The sequence below is a fragment of the Styela clava genome, chromosome 12 (genome assembly GCF_964204865.1).
Source record: "Styela clava chromosome 12, kaStyClav1.hap1.2, whole genome shotgun sequence".
NCBI lineage: Eukaryota > Metazoa > Chordata > Ascidiacea > Stolidobranchia > Styelidae > Styela > Styela clava.
This window is the reverse complement of record NC_135261.1, coordinates 1882263-1909432: the sequence shown is the minus strand read 5'-3', so window position 1 is coordinate 1909432 and position 27170 is coordinate 1882263. Positions and strand designations below refer to the sequence as shown.

The 27170-nt window shown below is 38.4% G+C and overlaps 1 protein-coding gene and 8 non-coding genes across 9 annotated transcripts; 7 read left to right on the top strand and 2 right to left on the bottom strand.

Annotated features, from left to right (window-relative positions):
* The first annotated feature begins 856 nt into the window (after positions 1-856).
* On the top strand, positions 857-975 carry LOC144430848 (5S ribosomal RNA). Its single transcript, XR_013479764.1, has one exon. It is a non-coding gene; the product is annotated as a 5S ribosomal RNA (ribosomal RNA).
* Positions 976-2238: 1263 nt separating this feature from the next.
* LOC144430978 (5S ribosomal RNA) lies at positions 2239-2357 on the top strand. The gene has a single exon (XR_013479838.1). It is a non-coding gene; the product is annotated as a 5S ribosomal RNA (ribosomal RNA).
* Positions 2358-3747: 1390 nt separating this feature from the next.
* LOC120330532 (5S ribosomal RNA) lies at positions 3748-3866 on the top strand. The gene has a single exon (XR_005567861.1). It is a non-coding gene; the product is annotated as a 5S ribosomal RNA (ribosomal RNA).
* Positions 3867-7927: 4061 nt separating this feature from the next.
* On the top strand, positions 7928-8046 carry LOC144430954 (5S ribosomal RNA). Its single transcript, XR_013479817.1, has one exon. It is a non-coding gene; the product is annotated as a 5S ribosomal RNA (ribosomal RNA).
* Positions 8047-9400: 1354 nt separating this feature from the next.
* On the top strand, positions 9401-9519 carry LOC120330530 (5S ribosomal RNA). The gene has a single exon (XR_005567859.1). It is a non-coding gene; the product is annotated as a 5S ribosomal RNA (ribosomal RNA).
* Positions 9520-10790: 1271 nt separating this feature from the next.
* On the top strand, positions 10791-10909 carry LOC120330515 (5S ribosomal RNA). Its single transcript, XR_005567851.2, has one exon. It is a non-coding gene; the product is annotated as a 5S ribosomal RNA (ribosomal RNA).
* Positions 10910-12168: 1259 nt separating this feature from the next.
* On the top strand, positions 12169-12287 carry LOC120330510 (5S ribosomal RNA). The gene has a single exon (XR_005567846.1). It is a non-coding gene; the product is annotated as a 5S ribosomal RNA (ribosomal RNA).
* Positions 12288-14276: 1989 nt separating this feature from the next.
* Positions 14277-14350, bottom strand: Trnan-guu (transfer RNA asparagine (anticodon GUU)). Its single transcript has one exon. It is a non-coding gene; the product is annotated as a tRNA-Asn (tRNA).
* A 9608-nt stretch (positions 14351-23958) lies between these two features.
* LOC120329622 (monocarboxylate transporter 5-like) lies at positions 23959-26847 on the bottom strand. The gene has a single exon (XM_039396337.2). It carries the CDS (start codon positions 26773-26775, stop codon positions 25036-25038), a length of 1740 nt encoding a protein of 579 aa, XP_039252271.2. The 5' UTR covers positions 26776-26847; the 3' UTR covers positions 23959-25035.
* Between the last annotated feature and the right edge of the window lie 323 nt (positions 26848-27170).

The following is a 27170-nucleotide window of genomic DNA, read 5'->3' as shown; positions in this document are numbered from 1 at the left end:
TTAAAGACATCCTACACCTCGTCACCCCGGGTATTCTGAGTTTATAGAATAATTCTGTCTCTTTGATTTTCATTTTTCCTCGTATATATAATTCTAAAAATGGCGCTTCGGAAGTATGTGTACCAAGATGACGCACAACCTGAGCCATAACCTGACACACATTCTATGTGCAGGCTGTGCGCCATTTTGTTACACATACTTCGGGAGCACCAATAAAACTAGGAAACAAGATACGATTTAGCTAAGAATGAAAACTTGCGAACAGCACGTATGGGTTATATACATACATCCCGATGGCGCGACAGCCGCGATTTATAGAGGCTATTTCGGCGTTCCGTCCAGTGAGCTTAAATGTTCCGGTCATGAAGAAATAAATAATTTTTGTTTATTAAATATCAATACAATTTTTTTTAATAAATGGAGAAGTTTATTAATGGTTTGCGACTCACTTCACCAGTTCCGTGAGAGACAACACTATCTTGTTATGTCATAGGTATTAATACGTCAATTTAGCATCAAACATAATCTGTACTGCTGTTAAATTATTTAAAATGCCGAAAAGAAAGTGCACCTTTCCTAATAATCCATATGTGTTGAATATTACTATTCGAACCGTCTAAGTATTTTGTTTCACATATATGGTAAGCCTACTTGCAGGTTTTTGTCTAATTTCAGACATTTACCGATGTGCTTTTCCTTACTTCTGTGAAAAATACGTAAAAAATTAAGGCAGACTTGCCATTACTGTAAATCCTACTCTTTACGCTACATCGGTCTCTCGTTTTAAACTTTCGTCGATCTCTCGTTTCTAACGCAAAACCTAAATATTAAAAGCCGAATAGGAAGCTTCGATACCGCCTACGACCATACCACGTTGAATACACCCGATCTCGTTCGATCTCGGAAGTTAAGCAACGTCGGGCTCGGTTAGTACTTGCATGGGTGACCGGCTGGGAATACCGGGTGCCGTAGGCTTTTGATTTTTACAAAGCATATTGATTTGGGAAATTTAATTACGGGTTTGTTGTCTGTCCGGACGGGATTATAATTTTCTTAAATTACAAACGAAATGATTTTGGTGCAGTTTAAAGTTGTAAAATATCAGTCCCTCAAATCTGCGATGCACAATGTTATAATCGATAACCAGTACACTCAAATGACATGTAGCTTTAATATTTTGAATCTATATAATTGTTTCGAACTTGTAAACCAGTTTTTAGAAGCTAAATCGCGGAAACACCCAAAAATGGACTACAAATATTTTACAAAGACAAAGTATGAAGGAAAACTTTCTAGGGTCAAGATTCGGAAAAAGGCTTATGGCTTCAATGCTCCTAACACGAACATGGGCAAAGTACGGCCTGCGTGCCAAATCCGGCCCGTTGGGTAATTCAATCTGACCCGCCTGACGCTGCCACAACCGAACTAAAACCAAAGTAAAAAAAAAAACAAGAAATTTGTTGAGATTGCGATTAAATTTAGTTTAGGCACGAGGCTTATTGTTTTCCAATTTTGCTTCCGTAACACTGTATGTACTGTTCATAAAATGTAACATTTTACGTCACACTCACATTGCCCGCCAGTCTAGGTTGGCACAATTTTTGACTTCGATCCCAAGCCGTGCCCACCTCTTTTCTAACATAATTTGTTGGGTAGCCACAAGCTTTAAAGACATCTACAAATAACAAAACTAAATCTCGTCAACCCGGGTATTCTAAGTTCAGAGAATGATTCTGATTCATTGATTTTCATTTTTCCTCGTATATATCATTCAAAAAACTAGGAAACTAGATACGATTCAGCTAAGAAGAAAAACACGCATGGGTTATATACATACATCCCGGTTAAAGCGCGACAGTTGCTATTTGTAGAGGCTATTTCGGCGTTCTGTCCGGTGAGCTTAAATGTACCGGTCATGCAGAAATAAGTATTTTTTGTTTATTAATTATCAATACAATTTTGTATTTAATGAGAAATTCCTTTAATGGTTTGCGACTCACTCCACCAGTTTCGTGGGAGAGACTTCTATCTTGTTATGTCATAAGTAATAATACGTCAGTTTAGCACCAAACATTAAGCTGTACTGCTGTTAAATTATTCAAAATGCCGAATAGAAAATGTACGTACTGTAAATCCTACTCTTTACGCTACATCGGTCTCTCGTTTTAAACTTTCGTCGATCTCTCGTTTCTAACGCAAAACCTAAATATAAAAAGCCGAATAGGAAGCTTCGACACCGCCTACGACCATACCACGTTGAATACACCCGATCTCGTTCGATCTCGGAAGTTAAGCAACGTCGGGCTCGGTTAGTACTTGCATGGGTGACCGGCTGGGAATACCGGGTGCCGTAGGCTTTTGATTTTTACAAAGCATATTGATTTGGAACATTTAATTACGGGTTTGTAGTGTGTCCGGACGGGATTATAATTTTCTTAAATTACAAACGAAATGATTTTGGTGCAGTTTAAAGTTGTAAAATATCAGTCCCATAAATCTGCGATGCACAATGTTAAAATCGACAACCAGAACACTTAAATGACATGTAGCTTTATTATTTTGAATCTATATAATTGTTTCGAACTTGTAAACCAGTTTGTAAGCGCTAAATCGCGGACACACCCAAAAATGGTCAACAAATATTTTACAAAGACAAAGTATGAAGGAAAACTTTCTAGGGTCAAGATTCGGAAAAAGGCTTATGGCTTCAAAGCTCCTAACACGAACATGGGCAAAGTACGGCCTGCGTGCCAAATCCGGCTTGTTTGGTAATTCAATCTGACCCGCCTGACGCTGCCACAACCAAACTAAAACCAAAGTAAAAAAAAAAAAAATTTGTTGAGATTGTGTTTAAATTTAGTTTAGGCACGAGGCTTATTGTTTTCCAATTTTGCTTTCGTAACACTGTATGTACTGTTCATAAAATGTAACATTTTACGTCACACTCACATAGCCCGCCAGTCTAGGTTGGCACAATTCTTGACTATGGTTACAAGCCGTGCCCACCTCTTTTCTAACATAACTTGTTGGGTGGCCACAAGCTTTAAAGACATCTACAAATAACAAAACTAAATCTAGTCAATCCGTGTATTCTAAGTTCAGAGAATAATTCTGATTCATTGATTTTAGATACGATTCAGCTAAGAAGAAAAACACGCATGGGTTATATACATACATCCCCGTTAAGGCGCGACAGTCGCTATTTATAGAGGCTATTTCGGCGTTCTGTCCGGTGAGCTTAAATGTTCCGGTCATGCAGAAATAAGTTTTTCTTGTTTATTAAATATCAATACAATTTTTTTTAATAAATGGGGAAGTTTATTATTGGTTTGCGACTCACTTCACCAGTTCCGTGGGAGACAACACTATCTTGTTATGTCATAGGTATTAATACGTCAATTTAGCATCAAACATAATCTGTACTGCTGCTAAATTATTTAAAACGCCGAATAGAAAATGCACCTTTCCTAATAATCCATATGTGTTGAATATTACTATTCGAACCGTCTAAGTATTTTGTTTCACATATATGGTAAGCCTACTTGCAGGCTTTCGTCTAATTTCAGACATTTACCGATGTGCTTTTTCTTATTTCTGTGAAAAATACGTAAAAAATTAAGGCAGACGTGCCATTACTGTAAATCCTACCCTTTACGCTCCATCGGTCTCTCGTTTTAAACTTTCGTCGATCTCTCGTTTCTAACGCAAAACCTAAATATAAATAGCCGAATAGGAAGCTTCGATACCGCCTACGACCATACCACGTTGAATACACCCGATCTCGTTCGATCTCGGAAGTTAAGCAACGTCGGGCTCGGTTAGTACTTGCATGGGTGACCGGCTGGGAATACCGGGTGCCGTAGGCTTTTGATATTTACAAAGCATATTGATTTGGGACATTTAATTACGGGTTTGTAGTCAGTCCGTACAGGATTATCATTTGCCTAATTTACAAACAAATGATTTTGGTTAGGTTAAAGTTGTAAAATATCAGTCTCCCAAATTTGCGATACACAATGTTAAAATAGACTATCAGTACACTTAAATGAGATGTAGCTTTTATATTTTGAATAAAGTGGATTGTTTCGAACTTGTAAACTAGTTTGTAAGCGCTAAATCACGAAAAAACTAAAAATGTACATCAGCAATTTTTCAATGACACAGTATGAAGGAAACTTCCTAGAGTCACGATTCGAAAAAAAGGCTTATGAGTCATGGCTTCAATGTTCTTAACATAAATTGTTGAGTTGCCACAAGCTTTAAAGACATCTACAAATAAGAAAACTACACCTCGTCACCCCGGGTATTCTGAGTTCATAGAATAATTCCGACTCTTTGATTTTAATTTTTCCTCGTATATATAATTCTAAAAATAGCGCTTAGGAAGTTTGTGTACCAAGATGACGCACAACCTGAACCATAACCTGACACACATTCTATGTGAAGGCTGTGCGCCATTTTGTTACACATACTTCGGGAGCACCAATAAAACTAGGAAACTAGATACGATTTAGCTAAGAATGAAAACTTGCGAACAGCACGCATGGGTTATATACATACATCCCGGTGGCGCGACAGCCGCGATTTATAGAGGCTATTTCGGCGTTCCGTCCAGTGAGCTTAAATGTTCCGGTCATGCAGAAATAAATAAATTTTGTTTATTAAATATCAATACAATTTTTTTTAATAAATGGGGAAGTTTATCAATGGTTTGCGACTCACTTCACCAGTTCCGTGGGAGACAACACTATCTTGTTATGTCATAGGTATTAATACGTCAATTTAGCATCAAACATTATCTGTACTGCTGTTAAATTATTTAAAATGCCGAAAAGAAAGTGCACCTTTCCTAATAATCCATATGTGTTGAATATTACTATGGACCTTTCTCCGACCTTTGACCTTTATTGTTTTGATTTTGGTCGCTCAAACAAACATTGCAAATATTCAGGCTTGCGTAGGGCGATAGAGTGGTACGTTGCTCGTTTTGAAGGCCTTCGGATGGCATTTCACTGATGATGGCGGTATTTTCGTGCTCCTGAAGTTATAACATATTGTCAAGTGATCAATTATTAACGTTATTCCGCCTTCACATTGCCGTTACCGTACCTGACTTAGTTCCAAAAGCCTATTTAACATACAAAAATGGAATCCCTTTTCAATGGACTTGATTCCCCAAGAACTTTTCTTTCCACCAGCTGGAGAAGGATACAAAACTTTTCATTGAAAGGTGATATTTAAACTTATATGGTTGAAGAATGTCAGAAGACTGAGAGACCTGCGTGACAACCGGTACCGTATCCCATGGTTCATAGACTAATAGATAACGTCCCAAGTTAGGACTGAATTTGTGGGTTTAGTATAGAAACAAATGAAATGCAGGGGCAGTTTAAAAAGTCTTTTAAATACATTTTCTAGAAACATTGCACAAACTGCAGCAATCTGTAATTATGAACAGATGAATATTTTTTTCAGATACATTCATGATGGTTCGTTCAATCGTCAATCTTGGTTCAACGCTGGAGTTCAAAGCCAAGTGCTATAGATAAGTTCAGGAGTCTCTGCCACCACATCTTCAAATAGTGGTGTCGCTGGGTAGTCACCAAGTCTCTGATGCAATTTGTACATGCTAGGCCTAGGCACAGTGAGGGCACTTAAGTTTATGTCCTATCATAGAAACACAGATTTATTAGCTCAGCCTGATGGGTGCAAATATACTATTGAAAGATAGGTTTTACAATATAGTTTATTCATTCAGTGTAGTGTAGAAATAGAATATAACAGATTATAAAAAAAATATGATGAAGGAACAAGCAAGTAAATCCAAGAAAATTACTACAAATTATACATATATGCTTTTAGGCACAACAATGGAACGTCAAAATAATAGAATTAAATTCATTTCACAATTCCATTGACAGACATAATGTATCACAATGATTTTACTGCTGAGTTATTTTAATAAAACTGTCTGGTTTCATCTCCTGATAATATGGAAGAATTGCGCTCGCTGAGCACTAACGTTACCTCATTGTTATATAGTCAGATGGCAAACACCCACCACTTGGTTCGGTTCTAAAGTTATCGGATGATTATGAACAAGTTGCAATTTATATGACAGTGATAAATGCAAAATAAGTATATATCACACACCACAGTTACTACAAAGTGCAGGGCCAACTTCTGGTATCAGGAGCAGCTTGGTGTGACTTTGCAGTCCGCACAAAAAATTATATTACGATCACCAGGGTCACACCAGACATGGCATACATGCGGAGCATACTCCATAAAGTAACATCATTTTATCACCAATGGATTGTAAAAGATTCTGCATGAAGTCCCAAGTCTTCAATATTGATTTTCCTTCTTTATTCATCATATTTACAGTTAGCAAATATGACACCAATGCTGGAAGAAGTATGTGTTTTCTCATTTTGAATTACGTTAAAAGTGTTGCCCGATTCTGAATCTTGTTAATTCTTTCGTGCCCTTTTATTATTATTATTTCTTTTTCTGGTGGGTAGCCGCGTACTTTTTGAAATCTATTTTAAGTTATGCTCGACTTCCAGTTTTCTCTGCATTTTGTTTGTATGTTGGCTTTTTGTGTTGTTTTATGCCAGAGAACCAAAATAAAATGATGATGATGCTTGCTTACATTTTTCAGCTGTCTGACAAAGCGCTGTCATTTTCATCAGCGGCACTCGAGGTAGTTTCAACTAAAGAGTCTGGGGGCAGATCTGGTTAGATCCTTGACAATCCTTTCTCACTTTCATCAGATTCCCATGTCTCTGTATCAAATGAAGTATCTGGTGATAGATCCTGTTAAATTATGATCCAAAGTAAAATTATGGTATAAGTAATCCTTACCTCACAATTTGATGGTCCTCTTCTGTTGGGCGACAAGAATCTGATATAGGGTCAAGGTATTCATCAGTTGGTTAATCGCCTCCATGAAAATGCATGATGGAACGCATTGCTTGTATGAAAATTCATTTCATATAAGAATTAACATATTGAATATATACCATAGGTAATTTTTCCTAGGTTGAATTGACTGTGAATCCTGTTGCATTCCTTTATCCACCTCATTGCTTTTTGGCGGTCACTATGTGGCTTCGGAAAAGGCACAAATCCTACTCCATTTGAACGGCAGGGTCACCGTACAGGTTGTCAGACTGGCAAATACCATATGCGCAGCGTTTACACATAGTTAGTCTACCAAAATAATTCACTAATAGATTCTGTTTAATAATGCAAATGCAACATCGTATTGAAGGCGAATTCTTCCGTACTGACATACGGTAGGCTACCGGTACTCTTGATTGCATCAGCATGACTGTCTACTATTTTTTGGTTCGAAATAGCAGTTGGTTGACCTGTACGGTACCGTACCTGTAAGGTGCATGCAGCGCGTACATCCTTTTAGTATGGATATACATATTTCGTAAACGTGATTTGCAACAAGTAACATACAGTATTACAGCTTTCTAATTATCGCAGCCCTGTGAACAAAACAAAAAGCGAAAAAAAGGACAAAGACCTGCCTAAACCGCCAGCAACCTGTGCGGGACGCGTCTAAAGTTGTCTGAGCGACTTTTCAGCGAAGAATGTTTGTTTACATCTGCTCGCTTGTGATTGGTTGAGAATACGGATGTTTTGATGTCGGGGAAAGGTCCATTCGAACCGTCTAAGTATTTTGTTTCACATATATGGTAAGCCTACTTGCAGGTTTTTGTCTAATTTCAGACATTTACCGATGTGCTTTTTCTTACTTCTGTGAAAAATACGTTAAAAATTAAGGCAGACCTGCCATTACTGTAAATCCTACTCTTTACGCTCCATCGGTCTCTCGTTTTAAACTTTCGTCGATCTCTCGTTTCTAACACAAAACCTAAATATAAAAAGCCGAATAGGAAGCTTCGATACCGCCTACGACCATACCACGTTGAATACACCCGATCTCGTTCGATCTCGGAAGTTAAGCAACGTCGGGCTCGGTTAGTACTTGCATGGGTGACCGGCTGGGAATACCGGGTGCCGTAGGCTTTTGATTTTTACAAATCATATTGATTTGGGACATTTAGAGATAATTTAATTACGGGTTTGTAGCCTGTCCGTACAGGATTATCATTTGCCTAATTTACAAACAAATGATTTTCGTTAGGTTAAAGTTGTAAAATATCAATCTCCCAAATTTGCGATACACAATGTTAAAATAGACTATCAGTACACCTAAATGAGATGTAGCTTTTATATTTTGAATGAAGTGGATTGTTTCGAACTTGTAAACTAGTTTGTAAGCGCTAAATCGCGAAAAAACTAAAAATGGACATCAGCCATTTTTCAATGACACAGTATGAAGGAAACTTTCTAGAGTTACGATTCGAAAGAAGGCTTATGAGTCATGGCTTCAATGTTCTTAAAATAAATTGTTGAGTTGCCACAGGCTTTAAAGACATCCTACACCTCGTCACCCCGGGTATTCTGAGTTCAATGTTCTTAACAAAAATTGTTGAGTTGCCACAAGCTTTAAAGACATCTACAAATAAGAAAACTACACCTCGTCACCCCGGGTATTCTGAGTTCATAGAATAATTCCGACTCTTTGATTTTCATTTTTCCTCGTATATATAATTCTAAAAATGGCGCTTAGGAAGTATGTGTACCAAGATGACGCACAACCTGAACCATAACCTGACACACATTCTATGTGCAGGCTGTGCGCCATTTTGTTACACATACTTCGGGAGCACCAATAAAACTAGGAAACTAGATACGATTTAGCTAAGAATGAAAACTTGCGAACAGCACGCATGGATTATATACATACATCCCGGTGGCGCGACAGCCGCGATTTATAGAGGCTATTTCGGCGTTCCGTCCAGTGAGCTTAAATGTTCCGGTCATGCAGAAATAAATAATTTTTGTTTATTAAATATCAGTACAATTTTTTTTTTTATAAATGAGGAAGTTTATTAATGGTTTGCGACTCACTTCACCAGTTCCTTGAGAGACAACACTATCTTGTTATGTCATAGGTATTAATACGTCAATTTAGCATCAAACATAATCTGTACTGCTGTTAAATTATTTAAAATGCCGAAAAGAAAGTGCACCTTTCCTAATAATCCATATGTGTTGAATATTACTATTCGAACCGTCTAAGTATTTTGTTTCACATATATGGTAAGCCTACTTGCAGGTTTTTGTCTAATTTCAGACATTTACCGATGTGCTCTTTCTTACTTCTGTGAAAAATACGTAAAAAATTAAGGCAGACTTGCCATTACTGTAAATCCTACTCTTTACGCTCCATCGGTCTCTCGTTTTAAACTTTCGTCGATCTCTCGTTTTAATGCAAAACCTAAATATAAAAAGCCGAATAGGAAGCTTCGATACCGCCTACGACCATACCACGTTGAATACACCCGATCTCGTTCGATCTCGGAAGTTAAGCAACGTCGGGCTCGGTTAGTACTTGCATGGGTGACCGGCTGGGAATACCGGGTGCCGTAGGCTTTTGATATTTACAAATCATATTGATTTGGGACATTTAAAAATAATTTAATTACGGGTTTGTAGCCTGTCCGTACAGGATTATCATTTGCCTAATTCACAAACAAATGATTTCGGTTAGGTTAAAGTTGTAAAATATCAGTCTCCCTAATCTGCGATACACAATGTTAAAATAGACTATCAGTACACTTAAATGAGATGTAGCTTTTATATTTTGAATAAAGTGGATTGTTTCGAACTTGTAAACTAGTTTGTAAGCGCTAAATCGCGAAAAAGTTAAAAATGGACATCAGCAATTTTTCAATGACACAGTATGAAGGAAACTTTCTAGAGTCACGATTCGAAAGAATGCTCATGAGTCATGGCTTCAATGTTCTTAATATAAATTGTTGAGTTGCCACAAGCTTTAAAGACATCTACAAATAAGAAAACTACACCTCGTCACCCCGGGTATTCTGAGTTCATAGAATAATTCTGACTCTTGATTTTCATTTTTCCTCGTATATATAATTCTAAAAATGGCGCTTCGGAAGTATGTGTACCAAGATGACGCACAACTTGAACCATAACTTGACACACATTCTATGTGCAGGCTGTGCGCCATTTTATTACACATACTTCGGGAGCACCAATAAAACTAGGAAACTAGATACGATTTAGCTAAGAATGAAAACTTGCAAACAGCACGAATGGGTTATATACATACATCCCGGTGGCGCGACAGCCGCGATTTATAGAGGCTATTTCGGCGTTCCGTCCAGTGAGCTTAAATGTTCCGGTCATGCAGAAATAAATAATTTTCGTTTATTAAATATCAATACAATTTTTTCAATAAATGGGGAAGTTTATTAATGGTTTGCGACTCACTTCACCAGTTCCGTGGGAGACAACACTATTTTGTTATGTCATAGGTATTAATACGTCACTTTAGCATCAAACATAATCTGTACTGCTGTTAAATTATTTGAAACGCCGAAAAGAAAGTGCACCTTTCCTAATAATCCATATGTGTTGAATATTACTATTCGAACCGTCTAAGTATTTTGTTTCACATATATGGTTAGCCTACTTGCAGGTTTTTGTCTAATTTCAGACATTTACCGATGTGCTTTTTCTTACTTCTGTGAAAAATACGTTAAAAATTAAGGCAGACCTGCCATTACTGTAAATCCTACTCTTTACGCTCCATCGGTCTCTCGTTTTAAACTTTCGTCGATCTCTCGTTTCTAACACAAAACCTAAATATAAAAAGCCGAATAGGAAGCTTCGATACCGCCTACGACCATACCACGTTGAATACACCCGATCTCGTTCGATCTCGGGAGTTAAGTAACGTCGGGCTCGGTTAGTACTTGCATGGGTGACCGGCTGGGAATACCGGGTGCCGTAGGCTCTTGATTTTTACAAATCATATTGATTTGGGACATTTAGAGATAATTTAATTACGGGTTTGTAGCCTGTCCGTACAGGATTATCATTTGCCTAATTTACAAACAAATGATTTTCGTTAGGTTAAAGTTGTAAAATATCAATCTCCCAAATTTGCGATACACAATGTTAAAATAGACTATCAGTACACCTAAATGAGATGTAGCTTTTATATTTTGAATGAAGTGGATTGTTTCGAACTTGTAAACTAGTTTGTAAGCGCTAAATCGCGAAAAAACTAAAAATGGACATCAGCCATTTTTCAATGACACAGTATGAAGGAAACTTTCTAGAGTTACGATTCGAAAGAAGGCTTATGAGTCATGGCTTCAATGTTCTTAAAATAAATTGATGAGTTGCCACAGGCTTTAAAGACATCCTACACCTCGTCACCCCGGGTATTCTGAGTTTATAGAATAATTCTGTCTCTTTGATTTTCATTTTTCCTCGTATATATAATTCTAAAAATGGCGCTTCGGAAGTATGTGTACCAAGATGACGCACAACCTGAGCCATAACCTGACACACATTCTATGTGCAGGCTGTGCGCCATTTCGTTACACATACTTCGGGAGCACCAATAAAACTAGGAAACTAGATACGATTTAGCTAAGAATGAAAACTTGCGAACAGCACGCATGGGTTATATACATACATCCCGATGGCGCGACAGCCGCGATTTATAGAGGCTATTTCGGCGTTCCGTCCAGTGAGCTTAAATGTTCCGGTCATGCAGAAATAAATAATTTTTGTTTATTAAATATCAATACAATTTTTTTTAATAAATGGGGAAGTTTATTAATGGTTTGCGACTCACTTCACCAGTTCCGTGGGAGACAACACTATCTTGTTATGTCATAGGTATTAATACGTCAATTTAGCATCAAACATAATCTGTACTGCTGTTAAATTATTTAAAACGTCGAAAAGAAAGTGCACCTTTCCTAATAATCCATATGTGTTGAATATTACTATTCGAACCGTCTAAGTATTTTGTTTCACATATATGGTAAGCCTACTTGCAGGCTTTTGTCTAATTTCAGACATTTACCGATGTGCTTTTTCTTACTTCTGTGAAAAATACGTTAAAAATTAAGGCAGACTTGCCATTACTGTGAATCCTACTCTTTACGCTCCATCGGTCTCTCGTTTTAAACTTTCGTCGATCTCTCGTTTCTAACACAAAACCTAAATATAAAAAGCCGAATAGGAAGCTTCGATACCGCCTACGACCATACCACGTTGAATACACCCGATCTCGTTCGATCTCGGAAGTTAAGCAACGTCGGGCTCGGTTAGTACTTGCATGGGTGACCGGCTGGGAATACCGGGTGCCGTAGGCTTTTGATTTTTACAAATCATATTGATTTGGGACATTTAGAGATAATTTAATTACGGGTTTGTAGCCTGTCCGTACAGGATTATCATCTGTCTAATTTACAAACAAATGATTTTGGTTAGGTTAAAGTTGTAAAATATCAATCTCCCAAATCTGTGATACACAATGTTAAAATAGACTATCAGTACACTTAAATGAGATGTAGCTTTTATATTTTGAATAAAGTGGATTGTTTCGAACTTGTAAACTAGACTGTAAGCGCTAAATTGCGGAAACACTAAAATTGGGTGTCCAATTCAAAGTATGATGTAAAATTTTCTCGGATCCCGTGTTTTTGTTCCACATATGGTACTTATTATAGGTTTTCGGACATATCAATCAATCGTATATTTGTCATCACAAAAACAAGTTCAAATAAAAACGGATACAATGAATAAATATACAGTACAGTTTGCATAAAAAAGCGAAAACTCATAAAATAGAACTATTCAATAGATATCCAGAACCAGTCGATACTGCAGCTTCATCTCATAGTGAGTCAAATGCAACCTCCAAGGAAAATCAATTGGAGTTACTCGAGGAGTAAAGTTTACGAATTAGAAAAGAGAAAGATGAAGGTTTAGACAAATTAGTTAATTTAGAAAACTTTGAGGCAGAACTTTTGCAGCTTAGAATGGAGAGAAATGAGGCAGTGGAAAAACTAGAAATTTCAACATTTCTAGTTACAAGAACTTGAGCAAATAGCCAAAAAAATTCATTTACTATACTGTTTTACCAGTAGAAACATTTGATGTTATGTTCAATTTCCTCTGCTCCTGTTTGCCAGATCCGTGCTAATATAAAATGCTCATGACCCTCATGAAACTACGCTTAAACGAACATTTTGATACGTTAGCAGACATATTCAATTTGTCTAAATCAAATCTCGACAACGCATTCTGGCGCTGGATTGATTTAATCTAAAACAAAATGTTGTTTCTGATTTGTTGGACTGTGAAGCAAATATTAAAACACACCACTTTTTCGACAATACTTCCCAAGATTGGCATCATAGACCGCTGTGAAATATTTATCAATAGACCGAAACGATTACTTGCCCGAGCCCAAGTATACTCTGATTACAAAAAACATTCCACTGTCAAATTTTTAATAGCTTGTACACCGAACGCTGGAACGGCTCAATTTTGTATGTTTCAAACTTTTCCTGTTTTTCATGGCCTCTTTTGTGTATATTCCAGGTGTATTGATGAGATATTAATATATACGTCAGGGTATTCAACCTTTGGCCATAAAGATGTTTCATCCACTCATGCATCCTGTGGTGACATATAGCCTAGGTTCATTCTTCCAAGTGACACATCTTAAGTTTTTCAAAGTAGGCTAGCGTTTTTTATTTTTTGTATTGAAATCCGGGTGGTGAATGCTATAGGCTATACAGAAGCTGACGACGCCATTATATGGATTAATGCACAACAATAAAAAGGAGATTATTTAAAGTCTATATACGCGTTACGTACAGTACCATATGCTGTTAAAAATTTGGAAATGACCGACAAAAAAACTGTTACAGATCCAGGCAAACCAAAAATACTGCAGTGCTAACACCCTGTCTCATCGTAACATATTATCATAAAGCCTTGTACTATTAAGCTACAGAAACAAACAAATGCCGTGCAAACATAGGCTATACCAACTAACGCTACAAAATAGATATACTTTCAAACACAACTGCAGGAAACGAACGCGCAAAACAGTTCACGGCAGACGACAGTCCAGCGAGATATACCTGCAGTTTTGGTCGAGAGACTTTGTCACGTGGTTATGACGTCACGCGAAATTTGAGAATATGCTTCTTCTTACTTTTTTGAAAAATACTGAACAAAATCAGGTCAAACTAGTTCCAAAGATTCTGCTCAGCGTTGCCATACCAAATTAAGTTGTAAGTGCAATATATACCGGTATATCAGAGAAAATTGATGATGAAAAATGACACCGTCCCTGGGTGGGCTCGAACCACCAACCTTTCGGTTAACAGCCGAACGCGCTAACCAATTGCGCCACAGAGACAGGCGCCGCCGTCACTCACAAAATAGTCTTATGAAGCGCGATATCAGCGTTATTTACCTTTCACTGACTACGGGAATGGAGAAAATGACTTTTTAGGATAGTAATATCGTGTATATATACAGGAGGGACAAAACAAGACGACTTAATTATATAAGTAACCACGGCCTCTCGCCCGTTAGCAGCTATGGGGATAGTTAGCCAAATGCATGGACTTTGCTTGAAATCTTTTCAGTGGCCTATTTAAATTGCGATGATGGCTATGTGTTATCCAATCAGCAGCCCATACTTCTTCACGGAAGATATTATTCAAGGACGATTGCGCTAACCATACCTATTTCTAAACTGCTGTCTATAGTCCTATACGGCCGCCTTTCGAATGTCATTTGCGACCATATATCTATCCATATGGCTATATTGGATAAGATTTACAGATTTATCCCGAGAGAAAGAGAAACCAATAAGACGGCCTAATTGTATGGCAAACCATGGCATCTCATTCGGTTACCAGTCCATGTCGGGTACGGCATTAGTTAGCCTGTTATTTGTTTGAGATGCATGGACTTGATGGTGGCGGAAGCGTTTCTGGGTAGGATGGTGCTTGGAACCATATATCTATCCCTAACTGTATCTAACTGTAAGATGGGTTAGATTTAGAATATGAACGCGCCCGTCAAATAGTGAACAAAAACACAAGATATGAATAACTAACGGTATGTTTTCGGTAATTACGCTGTGCCAATCGCAGACATTCAACTCAACACATAACAAAGCCCACCAGGCTTCCGCAAAACACTGAGAGCCACAGCAAAAACTTTAAATCTATATATAAGTCATGACTTCAAATTATTATCTCTGCCTTTTTTATAAACAGTGCACCAATTAGTGACATGCAAAAACAGATATGAATGCATTCACTCACCAGTTTCAGCGAACAGCCGACAGCCAAGTTGTCCCAATCTGTTTGATGTGCTACCTGTTTTTGATTTTCTTGGAAATTTAGCTTACATAAACAACTTCCAAACTTTTGATTCTCAGCTTCCGTGACATTGTACATCCAAGTGTGTGGAACAATAATAACAGAATTATCTTTGTTGAAATAAACTATGGCATGCATATCAAAGATAAATATGATATTAGACTAAATCATGTCAATAATTACATCCTGCAAAAAAAGTAATCAAATTATTATGGACTGTTACACTACGAAAAAGAGAAATATCGCGAGTGGTGTGAATGGTTTGTAGCTGATAAAGTGAATCCCTCATTTATGAACCGAAGGCAGAATTATAACTTGATAAACTGTACAAATAAATAGAAAAGCAATTAAATCCTTATCCATCTCGGCTCGGCGGTGTGGCGAATCGTGCTAAACGTCAGGAATACTCGCCATTGCACCTCTGATTACCTTGTGTGGGTTCGTAAGTTCGAATCGCATGACGGGATAGTTATGTGCGAAAGGAGTTCTATACTCTTCGCCGCCGCTTTACGTAACCGCTGATCGGTTACGGCATCCTCTGCCATCAAGTCCATGCTTCCGAAAACAAATAACAAGCTTACCAATCCCACACTCGACATGGACCGGTAACCGGACGGGATGACGTGTTTTGCCATATGATTAAGCCGTCTTATTGGCGTTAAATAAGTAAATTCTATCCAATCTCAACTTAAATCAATTAATATGCACTTTTTCTGTTGAAAACGAAATCATAAAATAGATTTTATAATTTGAAAAGGGTCTAGAAATTTGAGGCACTAGTAAGTAGTAGGGTCGGTATTGCCAGTAGACTATGTTTCATTATTCGCAGTGATCTGGTTACAGAGCCGTGTTAAGCATGCCGCATTAACCATAGAAAGACAGCCTGCCAACGCACTGTCGTACGGTACCGGTAACCTACGCTGCGGTCCGAACCTGGAGTATTTCCGACACGATAAAGGTATGTAGTCTATTCTATTATACGGTCGCCCAAGTACCGGCACGGTATGTATATGTGAAACCTTATCCCAATAATTACACGAGACTGTAACGTTAGTTCGCCATTCCAGTAGTATGTGACTACGTAGTGCAGTATTGCTAACTTTTCATCTTACTATTCTTCAATAAGAACATTAAAAGTTCAATTTCGCTATCCTATCCGCCGAGAAAACCCCGCAACAAGACGTCGGTTGCCGACTGCAGCCTAAAACGAATGGCTCATCGCTCATGTGTTAATCGAATTACGCGCCAATTTTCCCCGCGTAATGTGCTTCTCTGGAGACCAATCATGGCTTTACGGTGGCAAATGCTTGTAAAACCGCGTACAACGCTGCCCAACGTAGTTGTGGTGTTTGGGCCAACTTAAAAATTAGAATGAAAATGTGTAAAAACAGCATCAATTCAACTATAGTGACACAAATGAAACTAAACTTATCAATATCTCTAGACATTTTTAATAGGTTTGTGGGCTTTTGGCCCACCATGAAAGTGTTGCTGTGGCCGAGCAGTGGGAACTGGTCCACTGGTTGAGAACCGCTGGCTAAGGCCAAATCACTTAATCCGACTCGAATCAAAATCGAAATTAATTTGTAAATATCTCCATCGTTCTCAGAACTTCGGAACTATATGTTGGGTGATTCTTTTGAGCTCTTTATGTTCATATCAAATTCGCACCATTTAGTGTAAGTGTTTATTTCGATTTTCTGTTACAACAAAACAATACATGACAAAACAAACAAATATACGAAAAATCATGTAAGTGGGCAAAATCTAAAAAAGATTTAAGACGTGGTAATGCACGTGCCCACTTACCCCAAACAGCAAACAACACATTAAAGTAAATTTGAAAAAAAAAGAGACACGAAAGATAATTCCAGGCGCATAACTTGGGTGTGGATTTGGAGTTTTAACATGGAGTGTAATTTCTACTATATCTGTACAAGGAAATAACGGGAAGGGTAGAATACAACAAACAAACATGCGGTGCGCAACATGTGATATTTAATGTGATTACGAACGCACTCAACTAATAGTCTACTGTAAGATAAACAACAATAATAAAAGCAGCGTAAAAGTAAACAACAACAAACGAAGTAAAACGAGCATTCCACGCTCTGGCGTTCCAACCTCAGTTTTAATCAAAATCTATGTGCTTTGTGTATTTTTAATATCATTCGTCCAACCAATCTTCATTGGTCCAATTTGCGGATAAATTTTGATTTTTTTCATTTCTATTACTAAACCTAATATTTATTGTTTAATAAAATTTTCCCAGAAACGTTAACTTAAAAGTGCCGGAACAGCACTGCTTCGAACTAAAATAGGGGGAATTCCCTAATTCGATAAATAACAAGGCCTTGCAGCGTCATGTTGGGGCGATGCTGTTCTCGTATAAAAACGTTTCGTGCTGTGCAAATTTTGTATTGTTTTAAGCTATTTTAAGGTTGCCGCTGACAAGTAGACCTAATGGTCATTTCGCGGTTATCCTGCCATCTCGTACAAATATTTTTGTGATCTTACTTGTTTTCATTTTTGTTATGCTTTGCCGAGATGCCTAATAAAAACGATTTGATTGATTGATTTCGTGAATGAACGCATGATTCATTCTGATTCGTATTTGAAAATGGTCTTGCTAGTTTTGTGCTGCGGCTACACAGGATGAGCCTTTACCCAAGAAAGATACATTAAGCTTATCATACATATATATACCTAGGGTGACCATATTTTTGTTACCTCAAAGCGGGACGCCTCCAAAGACCATAGCTGTATTTTTTTCAACTTGAATTTAACCGATTTATATTAGGGGCCTACATTTAAAACCATCCCTCTGTCTTCATCGACCATATTGTCATCGAGGGTTCATGCGATGTCTGTCTAATTATCGGTTTCAGTTCGAAAAATAGAAATTAATTTACGTTAACGTTAAGCACCCTTTTGGCATACGGGGCTTAGACGTAACAACTTGTAGTAATTGTTGTTAGCGGAAAACAACGAAACACAAAACCACGCATCTACCTTCAGTAGGTAAGCTACCGGAACACAACACAGCAATAACAGTATCGAGAACATGCTAATTGGTAATGTTCGTGTATTATGCTGACTGGCTGAACGCCAAAGCGGGACTTTTGACTGACAAGTCGGGACGGCGGGACAAAACGTTAAAAAGCGGGACTGTCCCGCCTAAAACGGGACATATGGTAAGGCCTACATATACCGTGTTTGCCCGAAAATATGGTCGCTTTTCCAGCATAATACACAAACATGTTCTCGTTACTGTTGTCTCTGTGTAGCGCAGCGCTAGCCTACTTACTGAAGGTGAATGCGTTCGTTTCCCGCTGATTCCCATTGATGGCAGACGTATCGCATGTGAAACCAATACTAATTAGTCTAAATTCGAATTATTTGCACCGGTATCGTTAACGTCAATTCCATCCTATTTTTCGAACTGGACCCGATATTTGGACAGAGAATATTCGCATGAAATTTCGATAACAATATGGTCAATAAAGACAGCCGAGACAGCTTTAAATGTAGGAATGTAGGCCTATGTAGTAAAATCGAAAAATGTGAAGTTACAAAATCACAGCTAAGGGGTCGTTGTCTTTCGAGGCGTCCCGATTTGAAGTCACAAAATTATGGTAACCCTAAACTTAGTAATTATCCAGTTATAGGGTTAGTAATTAACAGTTGAGGTTGCGTGAAACTAACTACCTTTCCTTGCTCTCTATGCCTTTGCGCAGGTGGATCCGTATGCGTATTACGCAGGGATGCTGTAGCAAGAGAGTCATAGTTGTAAAATGCTTGTCTGAAGAAGTCTGACCTCGGTCAGACGAAACGTTACAGAAATATATTTGTGTTCGTGTGCAGCAAGACTCTTGAATTGATTAGGGTTAGTAATGACTTGAATTTCAAGCGCAATCTGTGTAGGGGAAGGTGGGCCACGGGGCACAGTGGAAAATCAGCTCCCATAATATTACCGGAATCCGGTCTGCGGTTCGATGTTTGAATCCGCCCTTGGGTTAGTTACAACGTCCCCGCAAACGGACAACGGCCGTGAAGAGCGACGCAAGCTATGAGGTGAAATTGGATTTTGAGGTTTGATAAATGAAGATAAAAGACATCTGCCGAAAATAAGCCCTAGTATTATTTTTCGGAAGAGAATTGAAATAAGACCTATAAGAATAGCCCCCGCCACCAATGCAAAAAATGTGAGATTTGAGAAAAACACCGCCGCCTCGATTTAAAATAACAACTTAGTAATTATCCAATTTGGGTTAGGATTGATTTGAAAATTATAATTTCTAGCGCAATCTGCGTACCTGACCCCAACCCTGACTGGATAATTACTATTTTCAGCGTTGGCGGAGCTTTGTACAAAAGATCCGAAAACTAACCCACTGCCAGATTTAACTCTTTTGGCCAATTCATTTACCAAGCTTCATCATGAGTCTTTTTTGAAATATGGGAATGCTTGAAAAGATTCATCAAAGCAGGGAGGGTTAATATTGCTGTATATGCTGCCTTGAAGTACATAACTATTGAAACGAATAAGAAACAATAATATATTGCACCACATATGCATTGGCCTTAAACATAAAACCCGCTGTCTATATGAAAGCTTTCTCAGAGGTTTGTTACTCGACTAGAGCTTGGCACCTTGTTACTTTCGTATCAATTGTCAAACAGCAATAAGTCAACAATGACGAAACAATTGCAATTTGTGGGGCCGACGGAAGGTAACTACGGAAACGCTTTCAAAAGAAACTTCTGAAATTTTGCAATTTATTCCCGTCTAAAATAGAGTTTTCGATTTGTTGCGCACTCTTAAAATAAAAGTTATGGTTTTTCCGTCTCAGATGATCGCATAATAACAAGTTTTCGCACTTTACGAACAATGCCGGACGAGGAAAAACTCTGTATTGTCGTTGTCACAAATACTTGTAAGCAGTGATTTCCCTACACCCCCGCTATAGGGGGTGAACACCCCCCCTAAAATTTCAAACACCCCCCTAATTTTGAGGTGCGATTCCACACTGAGGGGTTCTAAACCGCAGTCTGCGGGCCAATTACGGCCCGCGTGACGATTTAAAATGGCCCGCCGAACTTGAGAGAAATAGTTTAATCCTTCATGTGGTATCTTTTGAGTTTTAGATACCGTCTATTGTTACATCATTATCACAGTTTAAGCGTTTTTAAGTTTTTTTTATTGAAAAGAATCAAACTTCAGCGATTTGTCTTCTTACCAACAAAATATTTCAGTTCTGAAGGAATACAACATTATGCGACATTATGATCAGTTGACGAGCGTATTTCAAAATTTAATTCATACAAAAGTCAAACAAACATGTTCTAAAAAATTAGAAATGTGTAATAAAACAAGCCATAAGTAGCCATTCATACAATGCCAGATGAGCAAGTAACTTCATTAGTCACTATCAGTCGCAAATTACTTGTTGAAACGTAGTAGTATATATTTACGGTTGAAAGACGTGCTTGTTTCTATTTCCCGGGAATTCTATCAGCTAAATATTATAATTATTGATTTCATTACATAACAAACTGCGATGCTAGGTGTATCTAAAATCAAGCTTAGAGCCTATTTTGGTGCCTATTTCTCAAATTTTTCTCAGGGAGCTTAAGCGCGCCATGAACCTCAGCCGTGTCGTCCCGCACTTTTACTCGCTCCCTTTTTTTGGCCCTACAATTTCATTCTGCTGTGGATTTTGGCTCGCCGTCAATCAACTTGGGGCCCCCCATGTACATCGTTTCTTAAATACATACCATTTTTTCACGAATACAAATAGCTTAGTTTCATCTCTAATAGCAAATTATTTACCACCCCCTAAATTTTGAAACACCCCCCTTAAAAGAAAAGCTGGGGAACATACTGCTTGTAAGATAGAAAGAATTAGCGAAAATATAGTTTACCGATCTTCACGGCTTAAATACCCACTTTATGCTAAAGAAAACATACGGCGATATCACCCACTTTGCGAATTGCGTGGACAAAGCGTCCGCATCTGCTTAAAAAAATATTAATTAGCCAATTAGTGTGAGAGCTAGGAATGCAGATTGTCCGGGAAATTCAGATTTTCAAATCATTTCGAACCCAACTTGATACCTAATAATTTGTCATTTTAAAACGTTTTTCTCAAATCTGACGTTTTTGCATTAGTGGTGGGAGTTTCGTACAAAAGATCCATAAGTTTTACCGGCGCTCCAGAAGTATGTGTACCAATATGGAGGGAACTCATTTTGTTCGACCAATTTACATCAAGTTGTGTAAAGGGACTAAAACTAATGGGCAGGGGGTATATTCCCTTGGCTAAAATATGAAAAATTGGAATAAAATTATGGCCTAACCTGGTATACACACTACGGGAGTAGGCTACAGTTTTACCGCCAGTTAAACTAGATTGACAAAAGTCACCTGATCTCGATCGGGTATCGATGAATACATTTACTGTTTGGTGTAACAACCGTAACGGATAAAATACAAGGTCAAACTTGTATTTTACAATTCTACACAAACCAAATAGAATGCAGGATGTCAAGTATTTTCAACATCATGTTTTAATTGGTAACTCATATACTGTACATTATATAGGGTATATATAGGGTGTGGCAGTCATGGCTCGTACCGTGGGCACTGTCTGAATAGGGGCGCAAAAGAGCGGGTACTGCCGTAGTGTGTGTACCAGGTTAGGCCATAATTTTCCTTATTTTTAGTCCTATTACGAGTTCAAGGACTGTCTATGTTAGCCAAGTGAATATACCCCCTGTCCATAGGTTTCAGTCTCTTTTTACAACTTGATGTAAAGCAGGCGAACAAATAGTTCGCAAATAGTTTTTAGTTCTATTACGAGTTCAACGACTGTCTATGTTAGCCAAGTGAATATACCCCCATAGGTTCCAGTCTCTTTTTACAACTTGATGTAAAGCAGGCGAACAAAAGTAATTACCTCCATATTGGTAATCGCACTTCTGGAGCGACCGTTATCAGGTGCGTATCCGGGGTATGGCAGCCATATTTCGTGTCATGGGTGCCGTTTGGACAGGGGCGCAAGAGAGCAAAAAAAACGTAAAAAATCATTATTGCAAATTTTCAACTAGCAATCAAGGATACCATTTTATGATGATGTGCCACTGCCACCATTTATGTTATCTCCCATCCCCACTGAATACCTCATACGGAAATTCACAGCTGCATATGGCGGTAATTCTCTAATTTCATTTGGAAAATGTTTGGAATACCCAGTCCTGTATACGCGAGGCGCAACTCTTTTTGGAAGAATAGCCTTCGCCTACCAAATTTATCACAAACTGGGTGATCTGATGTCGTTGAGAAACTTCAACTCATGTTGTCGAAATAGTTGTCTAGGTATGTGGTGCTCCATCCACGATTCTTCCGCGCCAGAGACTTTGTACAATCATTGAATGTGTTTCCTGTCGAGAAAGCTACACTGAATGGAAGGCGTGGGTCGGAGCGGGGTTTCACGATTCGATTTTTAACTTCTTTTGGAATTTCGACATCACGCTTTCCTTTGGCCTCGCGTTCCTTGAGTGGGAAATACCGCTGTGGTATCGGAAGTAGAAGATTTGTGATTGCGCTCACGACAAACATACCACCTCTCAAGTAAAAAGCCGCTGCGTATGAGTTGACGTCATAAATAGAAATGTAAAATGAGTTTTCTAGACACGTTTGCCTAGGCTTAAGGTAAAACCTGAAATCTGACCTCGCCTTAGTAAACCGTGCGTGCTTTCAAATTCATTCAAGTTAACTGGACGTTTGCTGAGGTCGGCTTTGGAGTATGACATTTCTCTGAGGTGGAAAGTTTGTTGTGGTGATTTATGTCTCAAAATCTAGCAACGCCTAAAACAGCCACGACATTTGACCCTGCTGACGTATACTGTTCGTTCTTTAATAGCATGGCGTTTTGATTTGAAAGTCATTCTTTGGTTTGTGCTGCTTTAGGACTCTTAGTCGACGTTTGAGCTAATAAAAGTATACAAGTTTGTTTCTTTCTGTATTAGGTTCATCACAAGGGAGTCAATTTGTTGGGCCTTCCTGAGGTGTGTGTACCAATATGGAGGTAACTAATTTGTTCGCCTATTTTACATCAATTTGTGTACAGAGATTGAAGCCTACAGGCAGGGGGTATATACACTTGGCAAACACAGACAGTCCCCGAACTCGTAATAGAACTGAAACAAGGAGAATCGGAATAAAATTATGGCCTAACCTGGTACGCATACTTCGGGAGTACCTGTTTTCTAATCAAGTGGGAGTTTTCTCACCTCTAGTGTCACAGCATTGCGTAAATCCCGTGTAATATTATATAAGCGTATATGACTCCCTCCCTCTTGTCGTTGCGACATAACAATGTCCGGTTACGTCAATGTGTGTAATCATATATCAGAGTGGTTTATTGTTATTGTTAAGCGACGTACAATGAAGTAATTGCTATTTCAACATTGAATAGGGTAGCCTATATTGCAACATCCATTATGAACTTAATTTCATAATAACATGATAGAAACTAGCTTTCCTAGCTATGTGTCTCTAATAAAAGCGAATGGAATTGTTGAAAAGATTTAACGAAATGCCTCATAAAAAGTTAGTGACTCAAAATCATAATTTTTCAATGAAAATTTTATTTCTGGTTTCACACAAAATGCAGCTCAATGCACAACTCTTAGAGCCAATTTGTATTCTCACACACATCTACAGTTGCAAAGATTGAAAAAATATCACAAATATAAAAAAAGGGCAAATATTGCTGAACAAGCTAGCGGAGGATGATTTAGCAGACACCAATGTAGTACAAACAAGGAAGTTAGACCGTAACATCTAGTGCGTGGTCGGAAAACGAGGGGTTTTGAGAGTCTTAAAGATCTAAAAAGCGTTTCAAGTTACGAAAACTTGGTATGTTTGATACAGAAAAAATAGTATTTTTCAGATTTCAAAAAAAGAAGGGTTCCGCCCCTCAACAGCAAGTCCCCACACCCCCGGGTGCGCCCTGATATCGATCGACTCGGCCCAGAATTCTTAAAGACGAGTTACAATCTCACACAAATGTACAGCCGTTTAAAACGTTGAATAGACTGAAAAAAAATGGTAAAAAAGAGCAAATACTTTTGAAACACGAGGCAAATAATGATTTTATTAACCAGAGAGCTCCATGAGATGAGAACAATTCCACAGGATTACAGCGCATTATGAGTAAAAAAAAATGAAATATGTGATTTCAGCTCAAGCAAGGAGACGTTAAACGCCATTTTACAACATTCATGTTGAATTTAAGTATATAACGGGCCGGGTCTGCTAGCTGTTACGGCCTGACTTGGCATTTATAAATTTCAGAACGTTACGAACCTGGTCGCGACTAAAAGAGCAAATATTCTCTTGTAGCAAAGTGTACACCTATTTAATATAATATGGGAGTTAAAGTTATATATGGATGCGGATGTTTCCGTGAATACGAAGAGAAAAGTAGTTCACTGCATGTCCAAGTTAAATCCTCAATTTCGTTAGAAAAATGGCAAAATTACTAGCGTTTCCATGTAATTCGGAATATTAAATTGTTTTGCATTGTTCTTTCGAATGTTAATAGGCCAAACGTGGCTCAGATGTAGTCAGTATTCGACGTACTACAGTTATTTATTATACTGGGAATTCCAGTTGATTTTAAGTATTTTTTTACAGTGATATTCAAGGCGATGGGGGCGGTAGTAAGCTTTCATCTTTTTCGCTGAATTTAACGTCATTGTCGTTCTTGTCTACGCCATCTTCGTAGGCCTCGTGTAGTTCGGCTAGTTCTTCAAGTTCGACGGCAACTCCACGATTCCATGGCTTCTTTTCTTTGCTCATCTGACGATTTATTTGTCGAGAAAGCAGCGCAGAACGTAGGGAAGAGCGCGGTTTCACAATTCGGTTTTTAGCTTCTTCGGGGATTTCGACATCACGCTTTCCTTTTGCTTCGCGTTCCTTTAGCGGGAAATACCGTTGTGATATCGGAAGTATTAGATTTGTAATTGCGCTCACGACAAACATACCACCGCCCAAGTAAAACGCCGCTGTGTATGAGTTCGTGACGTCATAAATTCCACCAGCCGTGACGGGACCAACGACCATTCCAAGTGCTAACATGACATTGATATATCCCCATACGTGTCTTCCTCGTTCATTTCCAAATATTTGCATAGTGGCTGCATACATTAGAGAGTTCAATATCCCTGAGTTTATTCCGATGACGACGCCGTAAACAAACATGATTTCAATCGTTTCACCCTGCGGCGCTAGCAATGTTGCAATACCCATTAATCCACTGCTTCCGGCATATACATAAGCAAGTCCGAATGGTAATTTGCCTGCGGCGGAAGCGCATATAATTCTTCCCACAAATTCTGATATACCGTACGCGGTCATCACCCAAGTACCACGCGATGTCTCGATCCCCAAAGTGCTCATATAGTCAATAAGAAATATAAGTGGGAATAGGAATGATAAACTCCAAAACAAAGTTCCTAACATCCATAATATGAAGGTAGGATTGGTGCAAAACGAACAGTCATACATTTTCGTATCAAGGACGTTTTTCTTGATTTCTTGCGCTGCCAAGCTGATTCTACTTTCGTTACAATTTTGTAGAGACTCGGTGACGTATTGTTTATTCAATTCGCGGTGTGAACTGAGAGCCTTTTCCAACATTTGTGTTCGCTCTTCCACTTTTGTGTGTTTAAGTTTCGTCACCAGCTTTTGTTCCATTGTTTTGACGGGCCTGAACGAGGCGGCACAAATTAGTCCAACAAGAAGTATCATACCGGACAAAATACGAAATGTATGCCTCCATCCGATTAGTCCTACCAAATACTCTGAAAATGGATTCATTAGTAGTGTTCCGAATGAAATGCCAGCCGAGGCAAGGCACGTTGCTAAGGCTTGATGCTTAGTTTGGAAGTACTGGCCAGTTAGGCTCATGGCTGAGTTGTAAATAAAGTTTGCAGAGATACCGAACATAGCACTGTAGGTTAAAAACATCAAATAAACGATAGGAATAAATGAAGTCACAAGAATGCTCCCAGCACCGCTGATGACGCCAAAAAGTGCAACTTTTCGTCCCCCATAAACTGTTATTAAAGGGGTACTCAAAGGACAAGTACCCACGGTGAAACTAAACGCTAATGAGCCAATCCATCCCGTCTCTAGCTTAGTTGCGTTGAACTCTTCCGTGAGTGAGCTGACAATCGTTCCGAAACTGCTTAGTGTTCCGGCTACCGGTATCATAATAATCCACGAGGCTGCCACAACGATCCAACCCCAGTTTTTTCGAAGTTTCGTACATTTTTTCGACTCTTTCAGAACGTCGTCGTCTTTTTCGCCGTCGTTCAGCATTGTAACAGCAACATCGGGCATTATCGCCTTCTCATCACTTTCATTTTGTGACGTCATATTTGATTTGGACGTGCAATTGTTCAATGATAATTATGTTACTTTTAATTATTCTAAAAAACGAAAACATGAATTATCGTCCGGCATTATTTATGAATTAATCGTTCGTTCAAATCGTACTTCTATGTAACTATTTTATGGCTAAATTTGTTTTACTATATATTTACATACCGCGGTAAATGTTACAATACTAAAGAATTTGCAAGTATTTAATATAGCAATTCAATTCTCCCATAAAATCGATTTATTTGAATGAATGGAACGCAATGGCTAATTGATTGCTTGCTGGCAGTCGCCGCGTAGGCAGTAGATTATGGATTTAAACACCTGTTCCCCACCTCAAACTACGCTTAGCCTGATTCCCTTTGAAAACAAGGGAAAGCCGTACTTATTAG